Source organism: Syngnathoides biaculeatus, chromosome 20 (genome assembly GCF_019802595.1).
Source record: "Syngnathoides biaculeatus isolate LvHL_M chromosome 20, ASM1980259v1, whole genome shotgun sequence".
Classification (NCBI taxonomy): domain Eukaryota; kingdom Metazoa; phylum Chordata; class Actinopteri; order Syngnathiformes; family Syngnathidae; genus Syngnathoides; species Syngnathoides biaculeatus.
The window spans coordinates 10,223,034-10,247,189 of NC_084659.1; the positions used below are offsets into that span (position 1 = coordinate 10,223,034).

The 24,156-nt window shown below is 44.2% G+C and overlaps 1 protein-coding gene and 1 long non-coding RNA gene across 4 annotated transcripts; both read right to left on the reverse strand.

The window, feature by feature from the left end:
- Positions 1–148: 148 nt before the first annotated feature.
- Positions 149–13,054, reverse strand: nap1l1 (nucleosome assembly protein 1-like 1). 3 transcript variants are annotated; one of them, XM_061807541.1, is made up of 16 exons: positions 12,926–13,054; positions 9,991–10,029; positions 8,494–8,582; positions 7,834–7,936; positions 7,246–7,387; positions 6,921–7,013; positions 6,644–6,772; positions 6,477–6,548; positions 6,234–6,373; positions 6,006–6,151; positions 5,902–5,921; positions 5,685–5,807; positions 4,891–4,923; positions 4,740–4,790; positions 2,885–2,921; positions 149–1,257 (listed from the first exon to the last, which is right to left on the reverse strand). In XM_061807541.1, the coding sequence occupies exons 2-15, from the start codon at positions 10,005–10,007 to the stop codon at positions 2,916–2,918; spliced, it is 1,164 nt and encodes a 387-aa protein (XP_061663525.1). In that variant the 5' UTR covers positions 10,008–10,029; positions 12,926–13,054; the 3' UTR covers positions 149–1,257; positions 2,885–2,915. The 3 variants fall into 3 exon arrangements, with proteins under 3 accessions (XP_061663525.1, XP_061663524.1, XP_061663523.1); XM_061807540.1 differs by lacking the exon at positions 2,885–2,921 and having other exon boundaries at positions 6,933–7,013; positions 12,926–13,047; XM_061807539.1 differs by lacking the exon at positions 2,885–2,921 and having other exon boundaries at positions 12,926–13,047.
- A 6,598-nt stretch (positions 13,055–19,652) lies between these two features.
- On the reverse strand, positions 19,653–23,718 carry LOC133493782 (uncharacterized). Its single transcript, XR_009793157.1, has 3 exons — positions 23,344–23,718; positions 22,837–22,931; positions 19,653–19,960 (listed from the first exon to the last, which is right to left on the reverse strand). It is a non-coding gene; the product is annotated as an uncharacterized LOC133493782 (long non-coding RNA).
- Positions 23,719–24,156: the final 438 nt, after the last annotated feature.

The window sequence follows — 24,156 nt, forward strand, 5'->3', positions numbered from 1 at the left end:
AAAACACTCCAAAAGTCATAAATATCAAATGGAACGCCAGTTATTCAAATCTAGTTTTTGTAGAGGCAACAGCGCCCTCTGTTGTTTACAGAGAACTTCTACTCGAACTCTTTACAATGCAATAATCACCCCGACGTGTCAACTTGGACATGTTTAACCAATTTATTCATGAACATACACATACAGTAATTCAGTATTACAGTTTTTTTTGTAACAGTGATTTGCCTCGACAACAGCTGCAGCACTACAGGCAAAAAAAAAAAAAAAAAGCCATTTCAGCAACTCAAGTCACCCTTCTGGTTTGCAATATTGCTCCTGCGGCCTCATCGGGGGTACGGCAAAAAAAAGATGGAGAGGATGTTAAGGGAGTGGCAGCGGGGGGGGGGGGGGGGGGGGGGGGGGTCATCGGCCACCGGAGAGGGGGGCTCGTCATTCGTTCCCTGGTTTTCATTCACAGTGCTAAGAATGCATTCCGTGGTCAATAAGCGGAGACACAGGGAGCTAAGCGAGACTAAGTGTGCTAGTGGGAGTCAAAACGAGATGGCCTGTACCAACGCGAAGTGCCGCAGGGCGAGGGAAGGTCACAAAACGGGACCCGAAAACACGAAACGATGGATCAGCCTGCTTTTTTTGTTGTTGTTTTTGTTCAATTCCTTGAGCGTTTCACCAAATTTACCCCCATCGCATTGTTGACTGGAATGTTGTGGTACACGAGTAAACAACTGTACAGCTAACGGGTTTTACAGAAAGACCCATCGAGGAAAAAGATGAGAGGGGAGGGTGGAATGAGTTCGATCCCGTCTCAAATCACAGCTGTTGTCTGAGAGCAAATACCACAAAAAGACTTCACAAGAACTAGTTTAGCGGTGAAGATCATGCTTTTTTTTCCTTAAACTTATTTTTGCCCCGTCTATTGTATAGAGAAGAAAAAAAAAAAAAGTCTAGTAAAATACTATATAACGAGCCACACGGCTCAAAGTATTATTACCGTGTTTTGAAAGTGTTTTTTTTTTTTAACGAAAACCTTGAAACCTTCAAATTGCCTACCAAGAAAAATACAAAAACATTGTAAGGCGGTAAAGTCACTAGTTCTTTTCGTAATATATATTTATATATATATATATATATTTATAAGTTTCCCCCAGTTTTTTTTTTCCGTTTTGTTTGAATGAAGATGTGAACAGTGCAGTTGGATGGTGGAGGCAGCAAGGCCACGCTTCACTGAGGCTTGCACTCAGCAGGGGAGGCCGTGTCCTTCTGCAAGAGACCCACAGGGACAAGCAGTCAACGACCTGAGCAAGTACCACAGAAATCTCTCAACGCTACACATTTACTCCAAGTAGAAAAGACGCCGTGTTAGATTTGGACGAAATGTTGATTGCTTGGGATTTAAGAAGAGGGGAACTCTTGTTTAAGCTCGTGGTAATATTTTCAGTTGATTTTAAGAGAATGAACTGTTCCTGAAAATTGAAGCATCAAATTTTGTATTTCCTCTTATAGCAGCTTGTACTCAACTGCAGAAAAATACCCCCCCCCTGCAAGTTAATATTTAAAAACAAACAAAAAAAAAAAAAGAAATATTTACAGTAAACCCCTACTATAAATGGGGGATAGGGATTGACACCTGAGGCCCACCAAAAAAGGTTTGTAACTGCCTATAGATGCCAGAAGATAGCGAGGACGCACTTTTCCATTTGACAAGGATATGGCCTTACCAAACGCACCCTCCCATTTAAAATAGAATGGATGCCTACATACTCTGTTTGGCATTTGCAAAATCCCCCATTTTTTAATTTTGGGTTGGCTTTGGTCCCTTTCTGCCATGAACTAGAGCACCACTATTTCCTTAGAATACATATACATTTTTCAATTAATATACATCATTCATACGATTGAAACCCCATTAGTGGTCACAGCAATTTCCTTCCTGAAGGAAAAACCAAATCCAATCGTGGATTTGCTCGTGCGGCGGAGTGTTTCAATTTGAGCGGCGGCCGCCACTGGAGGAAATACGATAATTATTACATGGTCGCGCACACGCTTGTTGCTAAGTTATTTGCTTTGAGCACCGAGCGTAAATCTGACAATACATTTAATTTCAGGCTCCCGCACTTGAAGGGACACGGGAAAAATGGATAGCACTCAAATTGTGCAGTCGCGGCCAAATGTGGAAGACGAAACGGGGGTGAAGGGAGGGCTGGGGGGGGGGGGGGTCAAAAAGCGTGCTTCGGCATTCATTAAAGTCTCATCATCGTGGGGATGGGGCATCCTTCCAGAGGTGATGGCAGCCGCTCAGTGAGTTTTCTGTGGCTGCCTGCCATTCAAACTGGAGATACGCTGGATGCTTCTCAACTCTCGTCTATTTGGAATTTAGTATGACGATACCAGTTTTTAAATCTACTGCAAATTATTTTTGGGGGTGCAGGGGTGTGTCTGGTTTTAATTCTAGTTATTAGCACTTTAGTTATTTTTTTTGGGAGGAAGGATTAAGTTTAAGGATGAAATGGACGAATGATGTTCCACACAACACACACACACACAGCCATCAAGAAGCGAACAATGCTGGCAAAACAAAATTAAACGTGACTTGAAAAAAAAAAAAAAAAAAAAAAAAAAAAAAAAAAAAAAACAAACGACAGAAAAACTACTTTTCGACAGACAGATGGTACAAGTGCAAATGCAGCGCGCACTAATGGGTTAAAAAAAAAAAAAAAATCCCCCCAAAAATCCAAACCAGTGGGTTAGTGAAGTCAGGAGGGGATGGCAGCAAGACAGAAGAACATGAAGACAGCCCCCCAAAAAAATAAAAATAATGAAAAAAAATTTGTGAAAGGTTGGGGTGGTGATGGCAGTAGTAAGCTGACAGTTGACAAGCTGTACCTACCGGGACAGGGTTATTTTTCTACTGTCACCACTTAAACCTAGTGAGGAAAAATTTAAAGAGGAGCTGACAAAATATGCCAAAAAATGTGACCGACCGGAGATGAAAAACACACAATGAGTAAAAGGAGAACACAAAAAGCACAACTGGCATCGTCAGAATGTCAAAAGCGCAGCATGCCGGTTCACGCGGTGGTGGGAGACATCCAGAAGACCCGGAGTGGACAAAAAGCAAATTTGGGGGTTTTGAAGTTGGCAAAAGTGGTGATCAGGACAGTTTGTGTTCAGAATAATAGCAGAGCGGAGCTATAGTGTCATTCAGATGCAGCCTAGATGACTAGACAGCTACTTTTTCGGCAAGTCAGTATAGAGCTTGTGCACGTGACGTCCCCATTTTCACAGCGCCATATTGCCGGTCAAAGCGAGCTGTCCTGCACTGCGGGAGCTGCTGAACCAGAGCAGATTTTTCAAATTGCCTGAGACCTGTTGTGCTGTTGGTTGTCACAACAGACGAGACAGATATTCAAAGAGGTCATTCCATTGAATAGCAGCTGAAAAGACGGGGGGTGGAAATCGATGGATTTCAGCAATTAAACGCGATGGGTGGTGAAAATACACACACGCCAGTGTAGCGATTGCTTCATTTCAGGTACGAATTATACTTCTCAATCTCAAATTACCAAGAAATATTTATAATGCCAAATTGACTCATTTGAGAAGAATTCGTCTTTAAAAAAAAAAAAAAAAAAAACTGTCGCAGAGGTTTACGGAGGTTAAGTGTGACCGCAATCGCTTCCATGGATACAACCGCCCCCCCCCATCATAGTTAATGAAAGTGAATTTGTGTAAAACCAGGGGTCATTTATTTAAAAATTAGTATTTATATTGAATATTAGCTGAAAAGATGGATGGATTCCGGCAAAGCTTAACGTATCGCCGAACACGCTTCCGCGTTCACGAGTTGTCAAGCTGTCACTATGTGGGATTTATTCCAGATTGAGAACAGATCCAGCAACAAAGTATTCGTATACGTACAGACTTTTCCGTGTAAATCTTGACGACTTACTTACCAGATCCATGTGTCGATCCAAGACAAGGGGAAGCGAATTAACAGTCCAATTATCAGCGAAAACATCGACTTCGGCATTAAATCCGGGTCCTCTATGCCGAATGTATCAAATTTTTCCACATAGTCATTTTTCACCTAAATGTCTGACGGGATCGTACCAGACTTTGGGGGGGTCGTCCTACAAGACGTATTTCCGTGTCGTCTCCAACTGACTTAGCATTGAGCAATGCTTAGCTTGATCGGCAATATGGCGACGCAAACAAAACTCGTGATTTTTATGACGTAGGTGCAAGAGCTCTATCGTGTTGAAAGCTGTTTTGGACTGCCCCTCCAAAACAAGATGATTACAGTAAGAATTTGACTGCAAATGTATTTATGGTATTGTATTCTTCTGACAAAGTACAAGTAAAGAATGACAGCAATCCCTGTTAAGACACCAAAAAAGTAGCTTGAAATGGTCAGAAAATCCACAATATATCTGCTGCTATTATTATGAACAACTAAAAATGTCAGGCGGTTAAAAAAGGTTGACGGTGAAGAGTGGAAGGTCTTGTGTGTCTCAATTTAGTGGAGATGTCAAATTAAAAAAATAAAATAAAAATAGCAAAAGCAATGTAGATGCATTAGTATGGATTTTGTATGTCGAACTGACAGCAGTTCTCGGTGGCCCAGATGTTTTAATGACGTGTATGATATGACGAGACTCTCAAACTCACGACCCGGCAAACATTTTGAGGGTGCGCAGATGCCACAAACGAGGAGTGGAGAACCGTTTTGCGAGGAACCTCACCTTGGGATCGTAGTCGGGGTCGTTTTCCTCGTCGGCCTCTTCCTCGCCTTCCTAAATGACGCAAACGTCAAAGCGGGTTTTAATGACATCGGGTGCTGACAGAACAACGGCAGCCATCCCCCCCCCCCCGCAAAATCATGCAAAGCCTCACCTCGTCATCAGCCTCCTCCCCTTCTTCGTCATACTGCAAAACACACAAGCACATTAGGATCCTGTAATTTCCGTCACCATTTATTCCATGAAAATTAGAAACATTAAAACATGGAAGAAATAAGGTTCCAAATTTTAAAATGAAAGATTTGAATAATTACATTTCAGCATTAATTTTTTAAATTTATAATTTTCAAGATGACACTGAATTATGATCACATTTTAAAGGAATTTCAAAAGATTTGACAAGCTGTAAATTCTCAAAAATTTTTTGATTTTAGACCCATTTTTTTAAAAATTATGCCATTACATGTATTTTTGGACCATTAAATTGTGAATTCCCTTAATTCATTTTGAATTCTAAATTATATTATATTTTTAAATTGAAGGGATTTCTGTAATCAGGTAACAGACTGAATTCTTACACAAAAAGATGCAAGTTAAAAAAGTATTATATACACAAACATACACTTTACAATAAAGGATTATTGAAATTATACATTTCTGAAAAGTTAATTTCCACAGTAATTCAATGGGAAACTTGAGTTGGAAAATAAAAAATATATATAAAAAAATTGTGTGTGTGTGTGTGTGGGGGGGGAATTTAAAAATCACCCCATAATGTCCCCAGAGTTTAAAAAAAAATAAATAAAAAATCCAGAAGAGTTAAAAGAAAACACTGGGCGGCTGTAGTTCATCGTATAGAGGTAACTTCGTATTAAATTACACGTTTATATATTAAAAAATAAATAAACAATGGTTGTAAAACCCAAACTTCTCAAATAAACGACTTACGTCGTCGTCATCATCCTCTATCGCCTCTCCCGTGAAGTACAAGACGGCCCGTGGGACGATGCGCTCGCGGATGAAGTGGCCGATCTCAAAATCGGCCGCCAGGACCACCTCTGAGTCCTCGTCCTGGAGAGGGGATCGAGTGAGACCCATTAGCTTTCAGAGTTTGCCGTCAAATAACAGGTGGCTGTTTACTCTGGGAAGCCCGTGAGGCACTCACCAACTCTCCGCTTTCAGGGACTGCGGGTGGGAACAAGAGGATACGAGATGAGAACAGCGACAAAAACAATTACAGAGAAGTCAGTATTTAGTTCTGAAGCTTACCCTCTGGCGGGGTGAAGAAGTTGAAAAAGGAGTCGTTGGGGACCGTTTTGGTGACTGTCCTGACTGTGCCGCGGCCCTTGTGCTTCTGCTTCTTCTTGATGGTTTTCAACGTGACGTTCTTGCCCTTTGTCCACTCGATCGTGGAACTGTGGTGCCATAGCAACGGAAATTTACGTTTAGTAACAAAAGGACCACATTTTTTCTTTTTAAAATCTTATATTTGCTCACCCTGTGCACGACATGATCTCGGGTCCGTCAAACGAGAAAGGGTCGCTCTCGTCTGGCTCCGATCTCATTTTGTAGGTTTTCGTCAACACTGTGTTTGTGAAAAAGTCATTTGGCTCAAAGTGGAACTCTAACCCAAAGCTCTGCGAGGAAAAGAGGGACAAAAAAAAAAAGTGTAGTCACCGGGCATGATTTTTATTATCATCATCATTTAAAAAAACATTGTCAATAATTAGCATCACTTACCATTGGTTGGCCAGGGTCTGAGAATTTCACTTTGATATCTTGTAAATGTTTGAGGATGGGCTCATCGTGCTCCTGAACAGAGAAAGTGGTGAGCGCGTCAATGTCTTTTTAATGGCGGACCGGCACAAGTCAGCCACCAGGTGGAGGCAAACCACAGCAGGGTGTACCTGCAGCATGTCGCTGAGCAAATCCACGTTTTTGAACACTGTTAACCAGAACTCGGGGATGCCTTTAGGGTCCTCCTTCTCCTCGTCCTTCTTCTCCTCCTCCAGTTTCGCCTTCTCTTTCATCTCATCCTGCAGCGTGGGGAGACATGCTCTCATTGGCAAAACATCCTTACATTTTTTTTGGGGGGTCCACATGTAAAACTGACGCAACAGAGGAATATCAGCGGTGGAAACAAAGGGAAGTAGGAAGTCATGCGAGCATAGAGGTCACCTGTACCTGCTTACTTACTGTCAGCTCTTCCTCCTCATCTGCTTTCCACTCGCATTCCTCGTCGGTGGGCTCATACGCCGCTTTGACGATCTCACTTCTCTGCAAGAAGCAAGAAAAAAAAAAATAGTTGATTCTACCGAGTCATGACTCATCACTTTTGGATTAAGGACACAACTTTAGTGTAAAATCCACTCTGAGGCAGCTAAAGGTAATAAAACCGTCGTCAACTTGACGTTTCAGTGGGCATTTTTCGGATTATTACTACTGGAGCCGTCAAAACCCGACAGATTGCACAAATTAGCAAAGAGAAATTGCAGCGGCGGCGACGTACTTTGTCAAAGAGCGGCTGGTAGAGGGCGGCGTACTTTCTCTCCAGCTCGTGGACCTCCTCGTAGAACTTGGCCTCGATGTGGGCGCACTTCACCTGCAGGTTCTTGAGGGCGTTGATGCGTCGCTTCACAACCTTTGGTAAACTGAAGAGAAAAATGGCGCAGCGCTGAGGAAATTCCATGGAAAAATACTCTTAGGAACCGAAGCCTCAACACCTAAAAATTCCCAACTGAATTTTGATGATATTTTATAGCCGTGTCACCCCCACCAGCCTGAGAAGATGCACTGGAAATGTGAATGACAAATCCAGTCAGCACTCTTCTCAAAAGCAACCCAATCTCTGTTCTGATGGAGCATCTAACATCCTTTGGCACAGCGCTAGTCTTTTGTCCCCCGGGAAATGAAGGTTTGTTTTGAAGCCACCAAGACTCGAGTTTCTCTGCAGTGAGGTAAATTAATATGCCTGCGCTGTCCCGGCACAGGAAATACTTGTTTGGGCCAGACCACTTTAGGTCCTCCAAGTGGGAAGCGTCAAATATGCAGACAAGTTTAACCTTTGCGACATCCACACTCTCAAAAATAACCTTACCTCTCGATGTACCCTGATGGTGAGCCATTGAGGCCGTCGAGCCCCTCCTGCAGCGCGGCGAGTATCTGTGGGTTCTGCATAAGCTGCTCCGTCAGCTGACGAGCTACAGAAACACACACACACAGCGCAGTCGGTGAGCAGACAGGCAGACTTGGTCCTTGCAATAGACTGAATGAAACGAAGCTTGGACACTGGATTGCCGCTAGCTTAACTAGCTTAATGCTAACACCGTGCAAAACACCAGACTAGCTAATAAAAGTGTGTGCATATTTGCACACGCATGTTTATTATACTGGTCGCTGGAATAGCCACACCAGCAATTAAAGTACGATGCACAATCCATTTAATTCATTACACAACGTGTAAAAAAAAAAAAACTACTGTAGAATGCTATTTTTTTCTTTTAAAAATATTCAAACAATTTTTGTTGGTTTTTAGAGGCTTGGATGTAATGAATGATGATGGCAAATCCTTTCATTTCAGAAAGGAAAGATTATCCTTGATTCAAATGTTTTGAGCCACAATAAACTGGGAAAAAATAAACATGGAAGTCAAGGCACCGCTCTAATTATTTTAGCTTTAACGGAACGGAACAGATGTTTGAGCTTCCTCGGGAGCACTGAAGTGAAACACACACACAAAAAAACCTGAGTAGGATACCTTTGCTTTTTGAATTTTCTACCGTCTCCTCCTCTTCCACTTCCTCCACGTCTTCCATATCTGCTGGATCCATCTCCGCTTGGTCTTTGCTGTTTGTGGGTGGGGGCACAAAGGGAAAGGTCAGCCAAACGGGCAAACAGACGCCACGCTCTACCCCATTCTGCAAACTTAACGCGTCGGCCAATCACGAGTGAGGAACCACTTTTACCGGCACCATTTTGCACCCGTTGACCGGAGAAGCTGTGTCACTGTTATTGCGAGCACTGAAACATGAAACCCTGCCATGGGGATGAACTGCAGGAATATTCACTCCGCCAGCAGGTACCGCATCCATTTGCTAATACGGATGCTTGTCAGAACGGTAAATATGTTGGCCACATTTGAGCTATCAGTGGACCTTTTCCGCCTGTCAATCACTCGTACAACAATAGCCAATCAGATAGCCGCATTGTCTTAACACGCCCCTCTCGCCGTATTGTCCCACAAGCAATGCTGGTTGTCAGTAGCCTGCGCTTGGAAAAGTTAACGTTACGAAGAAAATAGTCCTCAGTTGCGCTTGGGGAACGTGCAATTATGATGAAAGATATCCTGCTAGGTTACAAGGGGCCCCGCTTGATTCATTTTCCAAAGCCTAAAACACTTGAAGTGTCTACGATGGATTAAGGCTCGTGGAAGAGCGCACGTACAACTAAATGTGACAGCATCAACAAACACTAGGGAGGGAGAAGTATCTTCTCTGAGTTTGATTTAATTATTATCACTCCTTTATACGTTGCATGAGAACAACTTTCACTTTGTTAGTGTATCACCGACCTGCTGAATGAAGTGTGTTATGTTTTATGCTGAATAGTCGGGTTAGTGATACTAAATGCACGATGTCATGCAAGAGAAATGTCTATTTGCCTATTTGTATCACATCGGACTTTTAATACAGAGCACTGGCTTCCATTACGAGCCAAGTCAAATGAATACACCCACTCACTTATAAAGACTACAAAGATATTACTTGTGATCTTTCCAAGTAAAAAGTACTCACCCTGCTTTACATGCGCAGTACGATTCCACTATTTTATTCTGTTGCATTAAAATATCAAGCTTGTGAGGTGTCGAACTTTTTGGCATCGATCGCCAACATTTCGCTGTAACTCTGACATTGCGTCCTGCTCTTGTCTAAAATCTTAATTCCGTGTACATTACCTTGCGTGAAATAGTTGAGACCTCTCTGTAAAACGCTCTTGGACTAGTCTGATGCATTGGACAAAAAACACACCCCAATATTATCTGGGATAGAGAATCGACTTCAAACATGTTCTGTTCAATCGCCATTTTGGAAGCTTGTGGGACATGGCTAAGGGGGCGGAGTTTAAGATCGCCATTGGAAAGGTCCAACTGACACGGCTGTGGTATGGATGTGGCTTTGAACTGAGTTTTCTTCCCACAGCGGCGAGCAAGCGTTTACCCTGAAACTGTCAAAGCTTGACAGACGCTCATACTCACTTGTCAATGTCTGCCATCTCAGCTCAGTCTCGAGTGATGCTAGAAAAAAAAAAAAAAATGAGCAAGGCATATTTGAAAGACACAAATGGGCTGGTTCCCACAATTATTCATGACATCCCATCAATGCAGTCCGAAGCCCATTGTGACTCAGCATGGTAGGCAAGCCCATTTAAAAGCGGTGCCTGACTTCATGTTTACAGCGAGCACATAAACGTCATTTTTGTCACTTGGCTTTAGAGGGCAAAGTCGGACGGAGCATAACCATCAGTCCAAGATTTGACTTAAAAAAAAAAAAATCCTAAAAATAACTTCCAGAAACTGGATTAATTCAGGAGTCGTAAGGCTTCTATTTTGAGCCAGTCTTGGGGAAAAATCTTCGAAATAAAATTGGCAAAGGAGGACGAATTTCCACATTTAAACCACAGTCCCCGTCTCAGCAGTACAATGCTTGGGGGAGGGAGGGGGCGCAGACTTCCCGGCTTTGTTGCATTTAAAACATCAAGACGGGTGGGCTCGGTTTAGACATCACTTCTTAGAAAAAAAACACCAAAACAAAAATGGAACATTCACCCGTACACTTGCAAAGAGCGCAAACCTCCACTAAAGGCTTAAAATGACCAGTGACTTCAATCCCAACAAGTCATCCATATTCATAGCTTCTGAATCCATTGAACGATAATGCAACACATTTATGAGGCTCCGTTGGGCAGCGGTACAAGCGCCGGGTTTGAAAACAGCAAACGCGCCAATTGTGCTGCGGCAGTATGGAGCAAGACAATGCCGACATCTTCCTGATGGTAAATTGCTTTAAAAAGACTTTTAGCAGCCAGGAGGAGGATACATTTTTCGAATAATGTGCAAAATGCGATTACCGATGCATTTCCGAGTTGGGGGCCGGGGGGAGATCAATAAATGAGCAAAAATTGTTCTAAAGCATGATACAAGTGGACATTTTAACACTAGACTAGAGGAGTTGGGATGATTTCAACTTTTATTTGTTTGGAGTAAGCAATTTCTGCATCCATGCTAATGTGTGCTGCTCACACTAACAACATGGCTGCAAAAAGTGGAGCAGTGGCGCAGCTTTAGAGCATCGGCCTCAAAGTTCTGAAGACCAAGGTTCAAATCCTAGCCACCCATGTGGGGAGTTTGCAAGTTGTCCCCGTTTGGCTTTCTCCGGGTACTCAGGTTTCCGCCCACATCCCAAAAAAACATACCTTAGTTGGACACTCTAAATTGCCCCTAGGTGTGATTGTGAGTGCGACCGTTCTCTATCTCCATATGCCATGCGATTGGCCGGCAACCGGTCCAGGGCGTAGCCTGCCTCCTGCCCGATGGCGGCTGGGATTAGCTCCAGCACTCGCGCGGCCCTCGTGAAGCTAAGCGGCTAAGAAAATGGACGGCTAGGCAGTGTTGCCAATTTGGTGACTTCAACTCTAGAGACTCAAAGTGAATCGCTACTTTTATTCCTGTTGTGAAACAGGCTAGAATCATTTTTATTGTTTTATGACATTATTACAACACCTAAGTACAGTGCTGGGACTTTTTGTTTTTTAGGAATAGTTTGATTAAAAAGTATACAAGTATATGTAAGTTAAATTAAAATTGTATCCAAAAACTTAGTTGAAATCCAAATATATTGAATTAAAAAGTTAAATACAACTAACGATACGTTAAATACAACTAACGATACACGGGCAGTGATTCTTTCATTGACCAAAAGAGGGAGCCCACACTTCTATTCACCATCTTAGAGTATTACCATCGAAGCAGAATAGATAGAATATGTAAAAGGTGCTGGATTTCATAAATCTAGACTTCTTCCCTGGGGAGGATATAAAATGGGAAGTTCTTGACCCTAAATGTTTTTAAGCAGTTATTGCAGATGGAAAAAGGTGACACGGAGCAGCAACCTCGAACAAGCCAATTAATAAAATAAATAAATAAAACACCCATGAATTGACAAACATGTAATCAACCACTAATCCCGGAAATGCAGTGTTTCCCCCAATTTAATTACCCGATTTTGGATTCAGTGATAAAAATCAGTTGAAAATACATGCACAACTATTTCCAAAAATGTAACCCAGTGCAATCGATCTGCTTTCACGGATCATTTCTTATCGAGGCTAAAATTTAAAGTCCAAGCCTGTAATCGAACATGTATTAAAATAGTTGTCAAATCATTTGATAACTGGATCAGTGATTGTTGCACCTGCGCTAAAATGTGCCTCTTGGAGGAGCGCCCCAAAAGCCATTTTGCCGATCCTGCCAGCGACCACGTGTTGCTCGCACAAGTGGAGCAAACCATGGCCGGCCGGCCGGGAGGAGGGGTGAAGGGGACAAACCCATTGCGTTAAAAAAAAAAAAAAACTAATACATCCATACCATCGCTCATCGATTGGGAAAGTACCCGCACGCCGATTTTTTTGGGGCCGACTAGAAAAGCGGGCGTGCGGCGTCATGTAACTCCAATCGTGTTGGTCCGACTGAGCTGCTAGGAGCTAACTTTAGCCGCCGCTGGCCTTGCTTTTTGCCCATTGTCGGGTGCGCTTAGCCTGTTAGCTTCGCAGTGTTTCAATACACCATGTCCATTTTTTTTTTCCTGGGGGTCCACTTCCACCATCCTCCGCCATTATTATCCACATCATTTTCCGCCATATTTTAGTCTCCTGCCGTGTTATCGCGTTATTTGATATGCCATGCCGCAAAAATAAGGTCACGCCAAAAGAAGAAAAAATATAAACGTGGTTCGAGAGCTAGTCAACACGACGTGAACACATCATGGAGGAGCCGCTCGGTCCCAATGGCTGCTGCTGCGTTCACTTCACTTAGCATTAGCCGCCTATCCACCACTGACGCCGTCCTTTGTGGTTTAACACGGCCGAGTTTAAGGGCGTCGCTGCTCAGGACCGCCGCGCGAACCGAGGCTTACCGTAGCTCCGTGGCCGGCGACGGGTGCTGCTGAGGAGGGCGCTGCGTGTGCGGGGAGTCGGACGGTCCGCTGGGTGGGAAGAAAAATGGGGGGGGGGGGGAATAAAAAAAAAAACCACTCCGCTCCGATGGCGGTAGAAGAAGAGCGGGAGCCCGCCGCCTGCGCTCATATACCCGTGACGTCATCGCGTAAACCGCCAGTCGCCTGGGTAACACTGCAGGTGGGCGGGGCAATCAACCCCCCCCTCCCAAAAGTTTGCCTTGATTTTTCCTAACGGTTCCATCAAATGGTTGCTGGATTTTCTTTTTTTTTTTGCTGTTTTTTTCCCTCCAAGGCACGTAAATATTAATATGGTGACTAAACACATATGTAAAAAAATAACAATTAAAAAATACTAAACTTTCTGCCTATAGTCTGAAGTCATGTCATGCAGTGGCGTCACTAGAACATTTGATGGGGCGGGGGGCTTCACTGGATTTGTATGATTTTTATTTTAAATTCCTCCAGGTTGTTCCTCTCATTTTTTCCCTACGTTGCCATCCACAAGAAAATTAATCGGAAATACATGAAAATGCTCCTCATACTGTAACATATTTGTCATTTTCCTATTAATGGAAAAAACAAGTAGAAAACATCACAAAATAAGCCAGTTATTATCAAATAATAAAAAAATGCATACGGTACAGTAGAATGTCAAATGAAAATGCTCCTCATACTGTAACATATTTGTCATTTTCCTATTAATGGAAAAAACAAGTAGAAAACATCAGAAAATAAGCTAGTTATTATCAAATAATAAAAAAATGCATACGGTACAGTAGAATGTCAAATGAAAATGCTCCTCCTACTGTAACATGTCATTTTTCCGATTAATGGAAAAAAAACAAGTACAAAACATCAGCAAAGAAGCTAGTTTTTATCACAAATAATAAAAAATGTATACAGTACCGGAGAATGACAAAGACCCGGAGAACTCAAAAATTCCGACGGCACACACTTTATTCAAAGAAAAGCAACAAATATGAAGACAAAATGACACATAGATACTGTACATGCAAAATAATATACTATACAATATAGTACCAGACTGTGTGCTATATATAGTATCACTGTCAAGTTGTCTTCAGGAAATTCACCTTAAATTAGAATGAGTCATCCCTGATGATGTATTCATATCGCCGACTCATCACAGCCTGCCCCCATACGACAACATCACGGATACCCACAAATAAATATTTCGCTTAGTCACACCGACCACCGACAGGGGAAGACGCTCGGCGCGTCAGGCAAGGCAAGGACGACGAATCGGCATTGAGTTCGCCCGGGACGTCTCGCGTCGACGAGACGGGATCGGAAGACGGGCGAGATAAAGCCGCGGCTGTGCCAAAACTGCGCGAGGATTCATCACGACTTCCGTTACGAGAACAAGTGTCAGTCCTGGGAGGAACAGACGGCGCGGTGACAAAAGGCAAACATCCTGCGGCAATCAACCTGCAAATTGCCTCTGGTCCACGCCGGCGGGCCTCCCTAATGGATCGTTTAATGTGGCCATCAATTACAAATGGCGCCTTCGTTTGCCACGGTTAAGCGGCGGCGTGCCGGAGCGAATATTATATTCCGTTTCACGCTTGGTCTCGGGTGTTGTTGTAGCGTGCTGAAAATATCTCCTGACCCACTTGTCAGAACCAAGGATACACAGCCAGCTATGAAAAATGGCTTGCATCCCAAAATACTAAATAAGTTGTTAATTTAGGGTGCCTCGATCATGAAACGCGGAAGTACTGGTTTCCGACACACAAATCCTTTCAAAACAAGCTACCGTCATTTCCGGCCTACAAGCCGAGTCCTTTTTCACACGCTGCGGTTCATGCGGTTATGCGGCTAATTTGTGGATTGACTTTTACCAGCCCTGTTAGCGCTGGCTAGCCTGTTGCTGCTGTGTTACTGGCATTGTATCAGTGATATTTACCGGTAAGTTTTATTTGAACCGGCCCTATTAGTGTTAGCACTAGCGTTAGCGCGGTGCTAGCGTTAGCACTAGTGTTAGCGCAGCGCTAGCGTTAAACGCTACCGTCTTTCTTTGTAAATATCTCGTGTTTCAATGTGGGCACTTGCGGCTTTTACACAGCTGCGGCGTTTATGTATGTACCAAATGGTATTTCCTTTACAAATGTACTCGGTGAGGCTTGTAACCAGGTGCGCTCTGTACGCCGGGAATTCCGGCAATTTTAGCACAAGTTAAAACGGGTGAAATGCCACGATTGGTTGGAAATGTTTTTAAATGGTTAATAACAGGATTTTGTTACGGTTTAACTTGGAAAGGATTTATCTTGGTCTTTGTATCAATGGTACCTGAAGGGTGTGTAGACTTTTTATAACCACTGCGGTTGCCATATACACTGCAGGGATGTCTGATTTGAAATTAGGTTATGTTATGTTTATGCCTTGGCATGACCAGTTATGATTAAAATGAACTCTTCCCATGTTTCTTGGGTTAGGAAAGCAAAGCTTATCCATACAAGTTTGAACTTTTCACTCCCTCTCCTGCACAAAGCAGGAGTGCGACCTGGAGGAAGTGTGATGCCGCGTAGGACGGGAGCTTTAAGGGGGGAAAAAAAAAATACAAGAATAGACTCGAGCCGGGCACGTACACGGAGGGACGGGTGGTAAAACTGAAGGGATGAGTCAGGAGGGTCCTGGGGGGGAACCACGCAGGCACCATCGAGCGAACGTGAGGAAGAAAAGCGATCAAGTGTCGACCCGAGACGGGAGGCGGGTCAACCGGCAGCCGCCGCCTGTCCACCGCTTACACAAGAGGCTTGATAAATACTAAACTAGCCCGTAGCACATGGCATAAACCCCTGTTGCATAACAAGCAGGGAAAAAGATTTGGGAGGCTGACGGGCCATCGGGAAGGGAGGGGAGGAGGGGGGGGGGGTCAGCGGTATCCAAGGGTTACAAGCCGAGGCGCCAGCTGTGATCCTCTCGCCACTGTCGGGATGTTGCATCACAAAAATGACAGCCCCCCCCCCCCCTTTTCGTTTATTGTTCCCGAGCGGTGTCAAATGTAATCGAGAGCGGAAAGCTGAAAGGTCGGCGCGAAAAGTCGCGCCGATCGATGGCGCTAATCACGTGAAATCCAATCGAGGGGAACTGCCTCGGTAGCACTGAGGAAGATACAGTGAAGAAAATAAGTACTTGAACACCGCGCTCTGTTGCGAGTTCTCCCACTTAGAAATCGTGGAGGGGTCTGAAATCATAGCTGCATGTCCACTGTGAAAGATATCGTCTAAAAAAAAAATCCAGAAATCAAAATGTATGATTTTTTTTTTACCAATTGTGTGATAAAGCTGCAAATAGGTAGTTGAACACCTGAGAAAAACAATGTTAATATTTGGTACAGTAAGTAGCCTTAGTGTGAAATTACAGAGGTCAAACTTTTCCTGTAGTTGTTCACCAGGTTTGCGCACACTGCAGGAGGGATTTTGGCCCACTCCTCCACACAGATCTTCTCTCGATCCGACCGGTTTCTGGGCTGTCGCTGAGAAACACGGAGTTTCAGATTCTCCCAAAGATTTTTTTTTTATTGGGTTTAGGTCTGGAGACTTGCTAGGCCACGTCAGAACCTTGATATGCTTCTTACGGAGCCACTCCTTGGATTTTGTGGCTGTGTGCTCCGGGTCATTGTCAGGTTGAAAGACCCAGCCACGACCAATCTTCAGTGCTCTGACTGAGGGAAGGAGGTTGTTCCCCAAAATCCCACAACACATGGCCGCAGTCATCCTCTCCTTAATACGGTGGAGTCGTCCTGTCCCATGTGCATTAAAAACACCGCCAAAGTATGATGCTACCACCCCCATGCTTCACAGTAGGGATGGTGTTCTTGGGATGGAACTAATCGTTCGTCTTCAAGCTGCTTGGCAATTTCTCCGTAGCCCTTTCCAGCTTTGTGGAGTTGTACAATTTTGTCTCTGGTGTCTTTGGACAGCTCTTTGGTCTCGGCCATGTTACAAGTTTGAGTCTTACTGATTGTATGGGATGGGATAGGTGTCTTTATGCAGCTAATGATCTCACATGGGCGCATCTGATTCAGGATAATAGATGGAGTGGAGGTGGACTTTTAAAGGCGGACTAACAGGTTTTTGAGGGTCGGAATTCTAGCTTATAGACAGGTGTTCAAATCCATTGAAAAAAATCATACATTGTGATTTCTGTTCAAATACTCATTTCCTTCACTGTAGAATATTCTTCCAAGTCCATGAAAAATGTAATGTTTGGTATTTAATGGAGTTAGTATGTAGTTGTATGGTGCACCGGATTAAAGAGCAGCTGGGGCCATATTTGGGCCCCCGGGCTGTATTTTCCCTACCATTTTTTAGATGAGCCAAATTCGAGACATTGACGATTTGAGGCTCAGGTCCCCCAGAAAAAAATATGGTTCTACTCGAACTTGTGAACATCACATGTATGATGAATTGATGTTCTTCCCCCTCAGATGAAACGTGATTATCGCTACATAACAGGCACCGATTGCACAAAATAGAGCGGATGGGGATGAAAGCCATCCGAATGAGTGGGAAGAGAAAAATATTAGAAAAAAAAAAAAAAAATCAGGCTATGCGAGGTTAATCGGCCGCTGTCATCGCTGCAAAAATCCCGCCGCCTCCATTATCGTTAATTAAGGGAACGATATAAATAAAATAAACGAACGCCCCCGCCCGTCTTCTCAGTGTTGATCTGACAGCGCTTAAAAATAGACCCCACGGTGAAATGAAAAAGCCTCATCTTTGTGCCGTCAAGTCGCTGTGTAATCCCGTTAGCTGGTGTCACTATAGCCCAGCGTCGCCGCGCAGGCCCGAACCGGATGTTCAAAACCATCGACATTAATCTTTGCTGACGGGGGAGGGATTTAGAATATATATAATTTTTTGGGGCGAAAAAATAAAAAGCCATTTCCAAAGAACCCGAGTTTGAAAGTTTCACGGCGCCCGCCTCGGATTCTCTCTCCGAGAGCGAGGAGTTTGAGTAACGTCGCGCTTTGAAGTCATTTTTGTGTTGGCCCTCATGTCTTATTCATGGCACCGCGTGCAACCATTGGCGTGTGGCCTATTTAACCGCCCATGACTTCACCAAACAACTCGGAAGGTTCTCACTGGACTTTTACTTGTGCATAAATGATCTGATCCTCGTCTGAGTCACGACAGCTTTTCATGAGCAAATGCTATGTAAACGATTATTTGTATTCCTAGGGAGAGTAGAAAGAGCAGGAAATGTTCTCCATTCACATTGATTTCCTGTGGACCGACGGACATTCGGGGTTTACACATCCATTGTGACGCTTTCCAGGTTTACGTACTTTGCTGTGTAATGTCGCAAAATTTGCAGGTTGTGCGTTTTGTGTCTGATTTTTCCATTGATGCGAGCATGGATTTTGTGAGCGGCGACGTGCGTGCGGTATGCGCCGGGGCCTCTAAAAAGACGGGCTGACGTGCGGGTCTAATCCTCAGGTTCAATGAAAAACGCCGGGTCGGCTGGTTCGGGGGTCATTGTCAGCGGCAAAAGGCAGGAATGCAGTAGGCTGGGGCGGGGGCTGCCATGAAGCTACAACCCATGAGCTCAATGCTCAATGAGTGAATGCTTCAAGCTTGGGGGCTTCACACTGATGGATGTGTCAACAACTTTTATTTTAATTTGCCATTTTGAAGGAACAGGCTTGTATGGAAAAACAAAATGTCGAAAAAAACCTGTGCAGGGCAAGCGATATTAAACACCTTGATGGATTGTTGTTGGTACTGTACTGAGGAGCAAGAAAAGTCCACCTAGCATTTGAAGTACAGTACAGCTAAAGGGGAAGACCACTCATTGAAAACAACAATGTATCAGATAGGTCATGTCATTGGTACTGTAACTTTAAAATAAAGATTTTCATCAGATATTTAAGCTTGATTATATTGGCAATTTTGGGGGGTTTGTTTACGCCCTTATGTCCCGTGCGTGGGCCTCCGAGTAGTCAAGACTCTCCGTCATTCCCATCCAAAGAACCATCCGAATATTCAACATTATTGACAGCCACGTGTTCAAATCTGTATAGGAGGCCGCGAGCCGAGCTTCGGCGGCGGCGGAGCCCGCTCGTCAGACTCTGCGTCATTCCCGTCCGAAGAGCTATCCGAATATTCAACATTATTTACAGCCACAGGTTCAAATCTGTATGGACGTATTCCGCCGTCTTCCCGATCAACCGTTACTTCTAACAATCAAATGAAAATCTATATTTTAAAGTTATACACAGTTATTTTCAACGAGTGGCCTTCCCCTTTAAGTTGTATTTCACTTTTAAGCGTGATTCTTTTTACACTTTCATTTTGTGCAATCATTTTGTCTTTTATTCTCGTATATTAAAACGCCATAAAACAACCTTTGTCTTCTTTTTTTTGATGAACAGAAAATTCTGGTTGCAATTGTTTTGACGTTGGCATTTCGCTGTAGACAAAAACACGACAGAAGTAATATTCGCGTTCCAGGCGACCTTTTGCTAAAATCCTGTGCTTTCCACATTTTTATTGCGTCCCGCCGCTTCTCAAACAAAAGCAATCCAAAATAAGTGTCCGTCATTCCCGATATTGCCTCACGCATTCGCCGCGCTCGGGAGCACCCGAAAAACGAAAAACGTGCCCCCCCACCCCCGCAGGCTCCTCCTTTCCCGACTTCACCCCCGCTATTTGCACCCGTGCCGACGGTTTGCCATCCTTCTTGCTTAAGAGACGAGAGCGCGAGTGAATTTCTGTATCAGCGCTAGCCTATTTTATCGCGTTTTATTCACTCCGGAGCCTGACGGCAGCTAATCATAACGCCGCTGCGTGACATGTAATTTAGTCCACTTCATTCAGCGCCGCCCGTCTCCTCCTCCTATCTATAATATCATCTGCGGAATGTTGAATATTTTCCCAAAAAAAAGCCCCATTTTCTCACCTGCACAGCATTCATCTTGCCCCGTCTCCCTTTTCAAGTCTCTTATCTGTGCGGCGGGGAAATTGTCTGGAGGCAGAATAGAAGATAATTGATTCTTTCAACTGGAATCAAACGGCATCACAAAAACATTTGTGCTAAAAATGGAGCACTTCCAAGCAGGTGAGCGCGGTTGCTTTGAGATGTGCATTAGTACATTTGGAGATACTTAACATGGAGCATTATTGTCGTTATTATTAGCCCAGCTGACTTGCTGTAAAAAGAAGACTCCACCCTGGACTGGTCAAAAGTCATCAACAGGGCACCAAAAAGATACCGACAACCTTCCACACACAACCTCAATGAGGGCCAATTGAAGCCATGTGAGTAAACCACTAGGAAACTGTGCAAATACTTTATTATTCAAGATCTGACGCAGCCTTATGCCAGTCGAGGAAAGTGACGGTAAACATCTGATAAGGCGGCGAGGAGTCAGCAGATTGTCTGCCAGCCGGAGGAGACAGCGCCTCAGAAACGTCTGAGTCATCGCCTGGCACCGTTCGATCGCTGAGCAAAAAGCCGCCGCCGCTGCCTCGTCGGTTGTTTCAGCCGTCCACCGGCGGCGTGAGCCGGCGCTGCCCGCGCAGACTCGATCGCGCCGATTAGATTAAAAGCCGGAAGATGCAAAAGTTGAGAGGCCCGAGAGAGAAACCCTGACACGGAGACGTCGATACCGCAGTTATTTATAGCAGCAGAAGTGCTAATACGACCTCATCTTGAAGACACAAAGGGGACCTGCGGTGGGATTCCCTCTCTCGTTTGAGAACAAACTAATAGCAACTTGCAAACATAATAAGACACGTCCACTTTTATTCTACCGGCACAGATGTACAGTGAAGAAAATAAGTATTTGAACACCCTGCTGTTTTGCAAGTTCTCCCACTTAGAAATCAGGGAGGGGAATTTGGGGAACAACCTCCTTCCCTCAGTCAGAGCACTGAAGATGGGTCGTGGCTGGGTCTTTCAACCTGACAATGACCCGAAGCACACAGCCACTGATTTTGCGAAGATCTGTGTGGAGGAGTGGGCCAAAATCCCTCCTGGTGAACAACTACAGGAAACGTTTAACCTCTGTAATTGCAAAGGCGACTGTACCAAATATTAACACTGGTTTTCTCATGTGTTCAAATACTTACTTGCAGCTGTATCACACAAATAAATCGCTAAAAACATACATTGTGATTTCTGGATTTGTCTTTTTTGATCATCCCTCACAGTGGACTTGCATCTAGGATCAAAATTTCAGACCCCCGAATGATTTCTAAGTGGAAGAACTTGCAATATAGCAGGGTGTTCAAATACTTATTTTCTTCACTGTACCTAAGGCTTACAAGTTTAATTTGGGCTGTGACTCAGCTCTTGAAATCACAGCCAGGCTCCCAAAAATGAACCTTTTCATCTGTTTCTATTTCACTTGCATTTGAGGACGCAGACAAGTCCACAAAAATGGGAAGAATTCCCACTAAGTGTCTTACATGAAGGTGTTCCCCCAAATCATTCCTCTCTAAAAATAGCAGCACCTCCTCCTCGAGACCAGGAGGGGGGACAGACAGACGAGCGACGCTGGCCTCGGTGTCAATTTGGGTAGAACAGACGACCGACGCCTCTGAAAAATGAAAAAAAAAAGAAAAAAAAAAAAGCCCGCCGGGCCGCCCGGCTAATCCAGCTGTGAATGAGAGCGGCCCACTGCAGCAGTTCTTTTCATGCTGTTGATAACGCAGATGTGGGGCTGGGGCTTGGGCTGGGGCTGAGGATAAACGCCATGCTGAGCCAGCGCAACCTTGCCGGCCGCGCCGCGCTGCACATTGTCACGTTGGTTAATCCAATTAACCCATTGGATGCCCACCTTGCCTTCTAACCGGCATCTGATAAATACATAACTCCCGTCCCCTGGGCGAGTGGTAGCCTCATGAGGCAAAATTAGATACGGCTGAGGTACAGGTTGTGTCACGCCACCACTTTATTCAGCGCAAAAATAATGCACATCAGTGAGCGCTTTGTCGCCGCGACGATGCCAAGAGGCTGGTGGCTGTGCTCCGGTTACATAACGCAACACGAGGTATTTCCCCTCATCCCTCTGCCTGCCATCTTCTCCCTCTTTCCCGTCTCCATGGCTACCGCCAAATCTTACATTCCCCCTTTTCTTCCCTCTCCTTCTCCCAATATCCTAAAATGCCGGGCAGCGAGCCATCTGCACTTTGTCTCCTAGCAACAGCGACATACAGGATCCACCAATTTTTACTAGTTAATGGTTAACAGTTTTTAATATTCTACTATGGCTTCCGTACAGTCTTCAAGTAGTTGAATTCATTCTGCGACCAAGCTTGGAAATCCATCCATTCGTCCATTTTCTTTGCCGCTTATCCTCACAAGGCTCACGAGAGTGCTGGAGCCTATCCCAGCTGTCAACGGGCAGGAGGCACAGCCAATCGCAGGGCACATCGAGACAAACAGCCGCACTCACAATCACACCTAGGGGCAATTTAGTGTGTCCAAATAATGTTGCATGTTTTGGGCATGTGGGAGGAAACCTTGAATGCCCGGAGAAAACCCACACAGGTACGGGCAGGTACGGTATGCAAAGTCCACACAAGCGGGGCCGGGATCGAACCTGGGTCGTCAGGACTGTGAGGCCAATGCTTTTACCAGCTGCTCCATAATCAAATAAACCCCCCCCCCCCCCACCACCACCACCCGGAAAAAAATACTAATAGCTGAAAGTGTATTGGCGACTGTTGACCTCGCATACATCGAGGGGTGAACCACCTGATATTCAAAATTTGTGCCGCTGTGCTTGTATCGGTTGAAATGAAAAAATCTTTATAACGTCGTCTATCTAACATAAGCTCAATAATCATATTAACTATGTTTTGAATTTCCACCACATCCTTTTTCAATTAACTTACCTGTCAAAAATGTAGCTCGCGCGTGACATCATGGGCGAAAACTACATCCGAGGCGACGTTGCTACATAGTGGAGGTGCTGACACTGGTGGGGACCCTAAAGAAGCAACAATAAGATTAACAAAGAGCACAACAGCAGGAACACAATTTACACAAAGCTAAGCACACGATTAAGTTGCAACAGTACAGCATATTTTTCACACATGACTCAATATTTTTGACTTGTTCAGAGGTGCAATACAGCTTTAAATAGCCTCGAACCCCCGCTTTAATATGCTGTAAATTATTATATGAGGACAGGAAATGGGTTATGAGACACCAAGGTGAGCATCCACTATCCATGCTTTTGTTTTTGTATTTTCATGACTTGCCTTCATCAGCTCTGTGTGAACCACTCGATTTGACTCTGTCGACATCTAGCGGCCAAAGTGTATTGCAGCATGTCAGCGAGACGGCTAGTTATATATTTTAACATCCATCCATCCATCCTCTTAGCCGCTTATACTCACAAGAGTCGCGGGGAGCGCTGGAGCCCACCCCAGCCGTAAAGGGGGAGGAGGCGGGTTACACCCTGAACTGGTCACCAGCCAATCGCAGGGCACTTGGAGACAAACAGCCGCATTCACAATCACACCTATGGGCAATTTAGAGCGTCTAATTAAGGTTGCATGGTTTTGGGATGTAGGAGGAAACCGGAGCGCCCGGAGAAAACCCACGCAGGCACGGGGAGAACATGCAAACCCTACACAGGCGGGGCCAGGATTGAACCCGCAACTTCAGAACTCTTGAGGACAACGCTTTCCATCTGCGCCACTTTGCCGCCTATTTTAACATCACATTAAATATAAAAATTTCAAAATATTTCTTAATTTCCAGGTGCGCCACCGTGCTGCCCATTTTGACATTAAATATAAAAAAATTCAAATTTTTTTTTTTTTTTAGGTTGCTTTGTTTTGAGTGACACATTCCATTATTATGGCAAAAATACTTGACACAATATGAAAAATAGAACTTGGGACTTACCTTCGGTCTCCCCATGCCTGGGCAGCACGATTCGGTTGTTGATGTCATTCATCCCTTTTTTCTCTCTTCCTCGGGATGGCTAAAAAGGTTTTAGTTAGTTGTATCTATTTTGACACGCAACTTCAGAGGAGCATAATGACTTTTTGAAACATGTCTGCAGTGTTTTGATATTTACAACAAAGATGTGAAAAGCAGATTTAGTATTTTTCCCGTGTAAATTGGTCACCGAGAGATTGACACAAGTGGAAAAAACAATTCCAAATTTTGTTCTTGTCTTCCCATCGCAATTGGCTTAATCT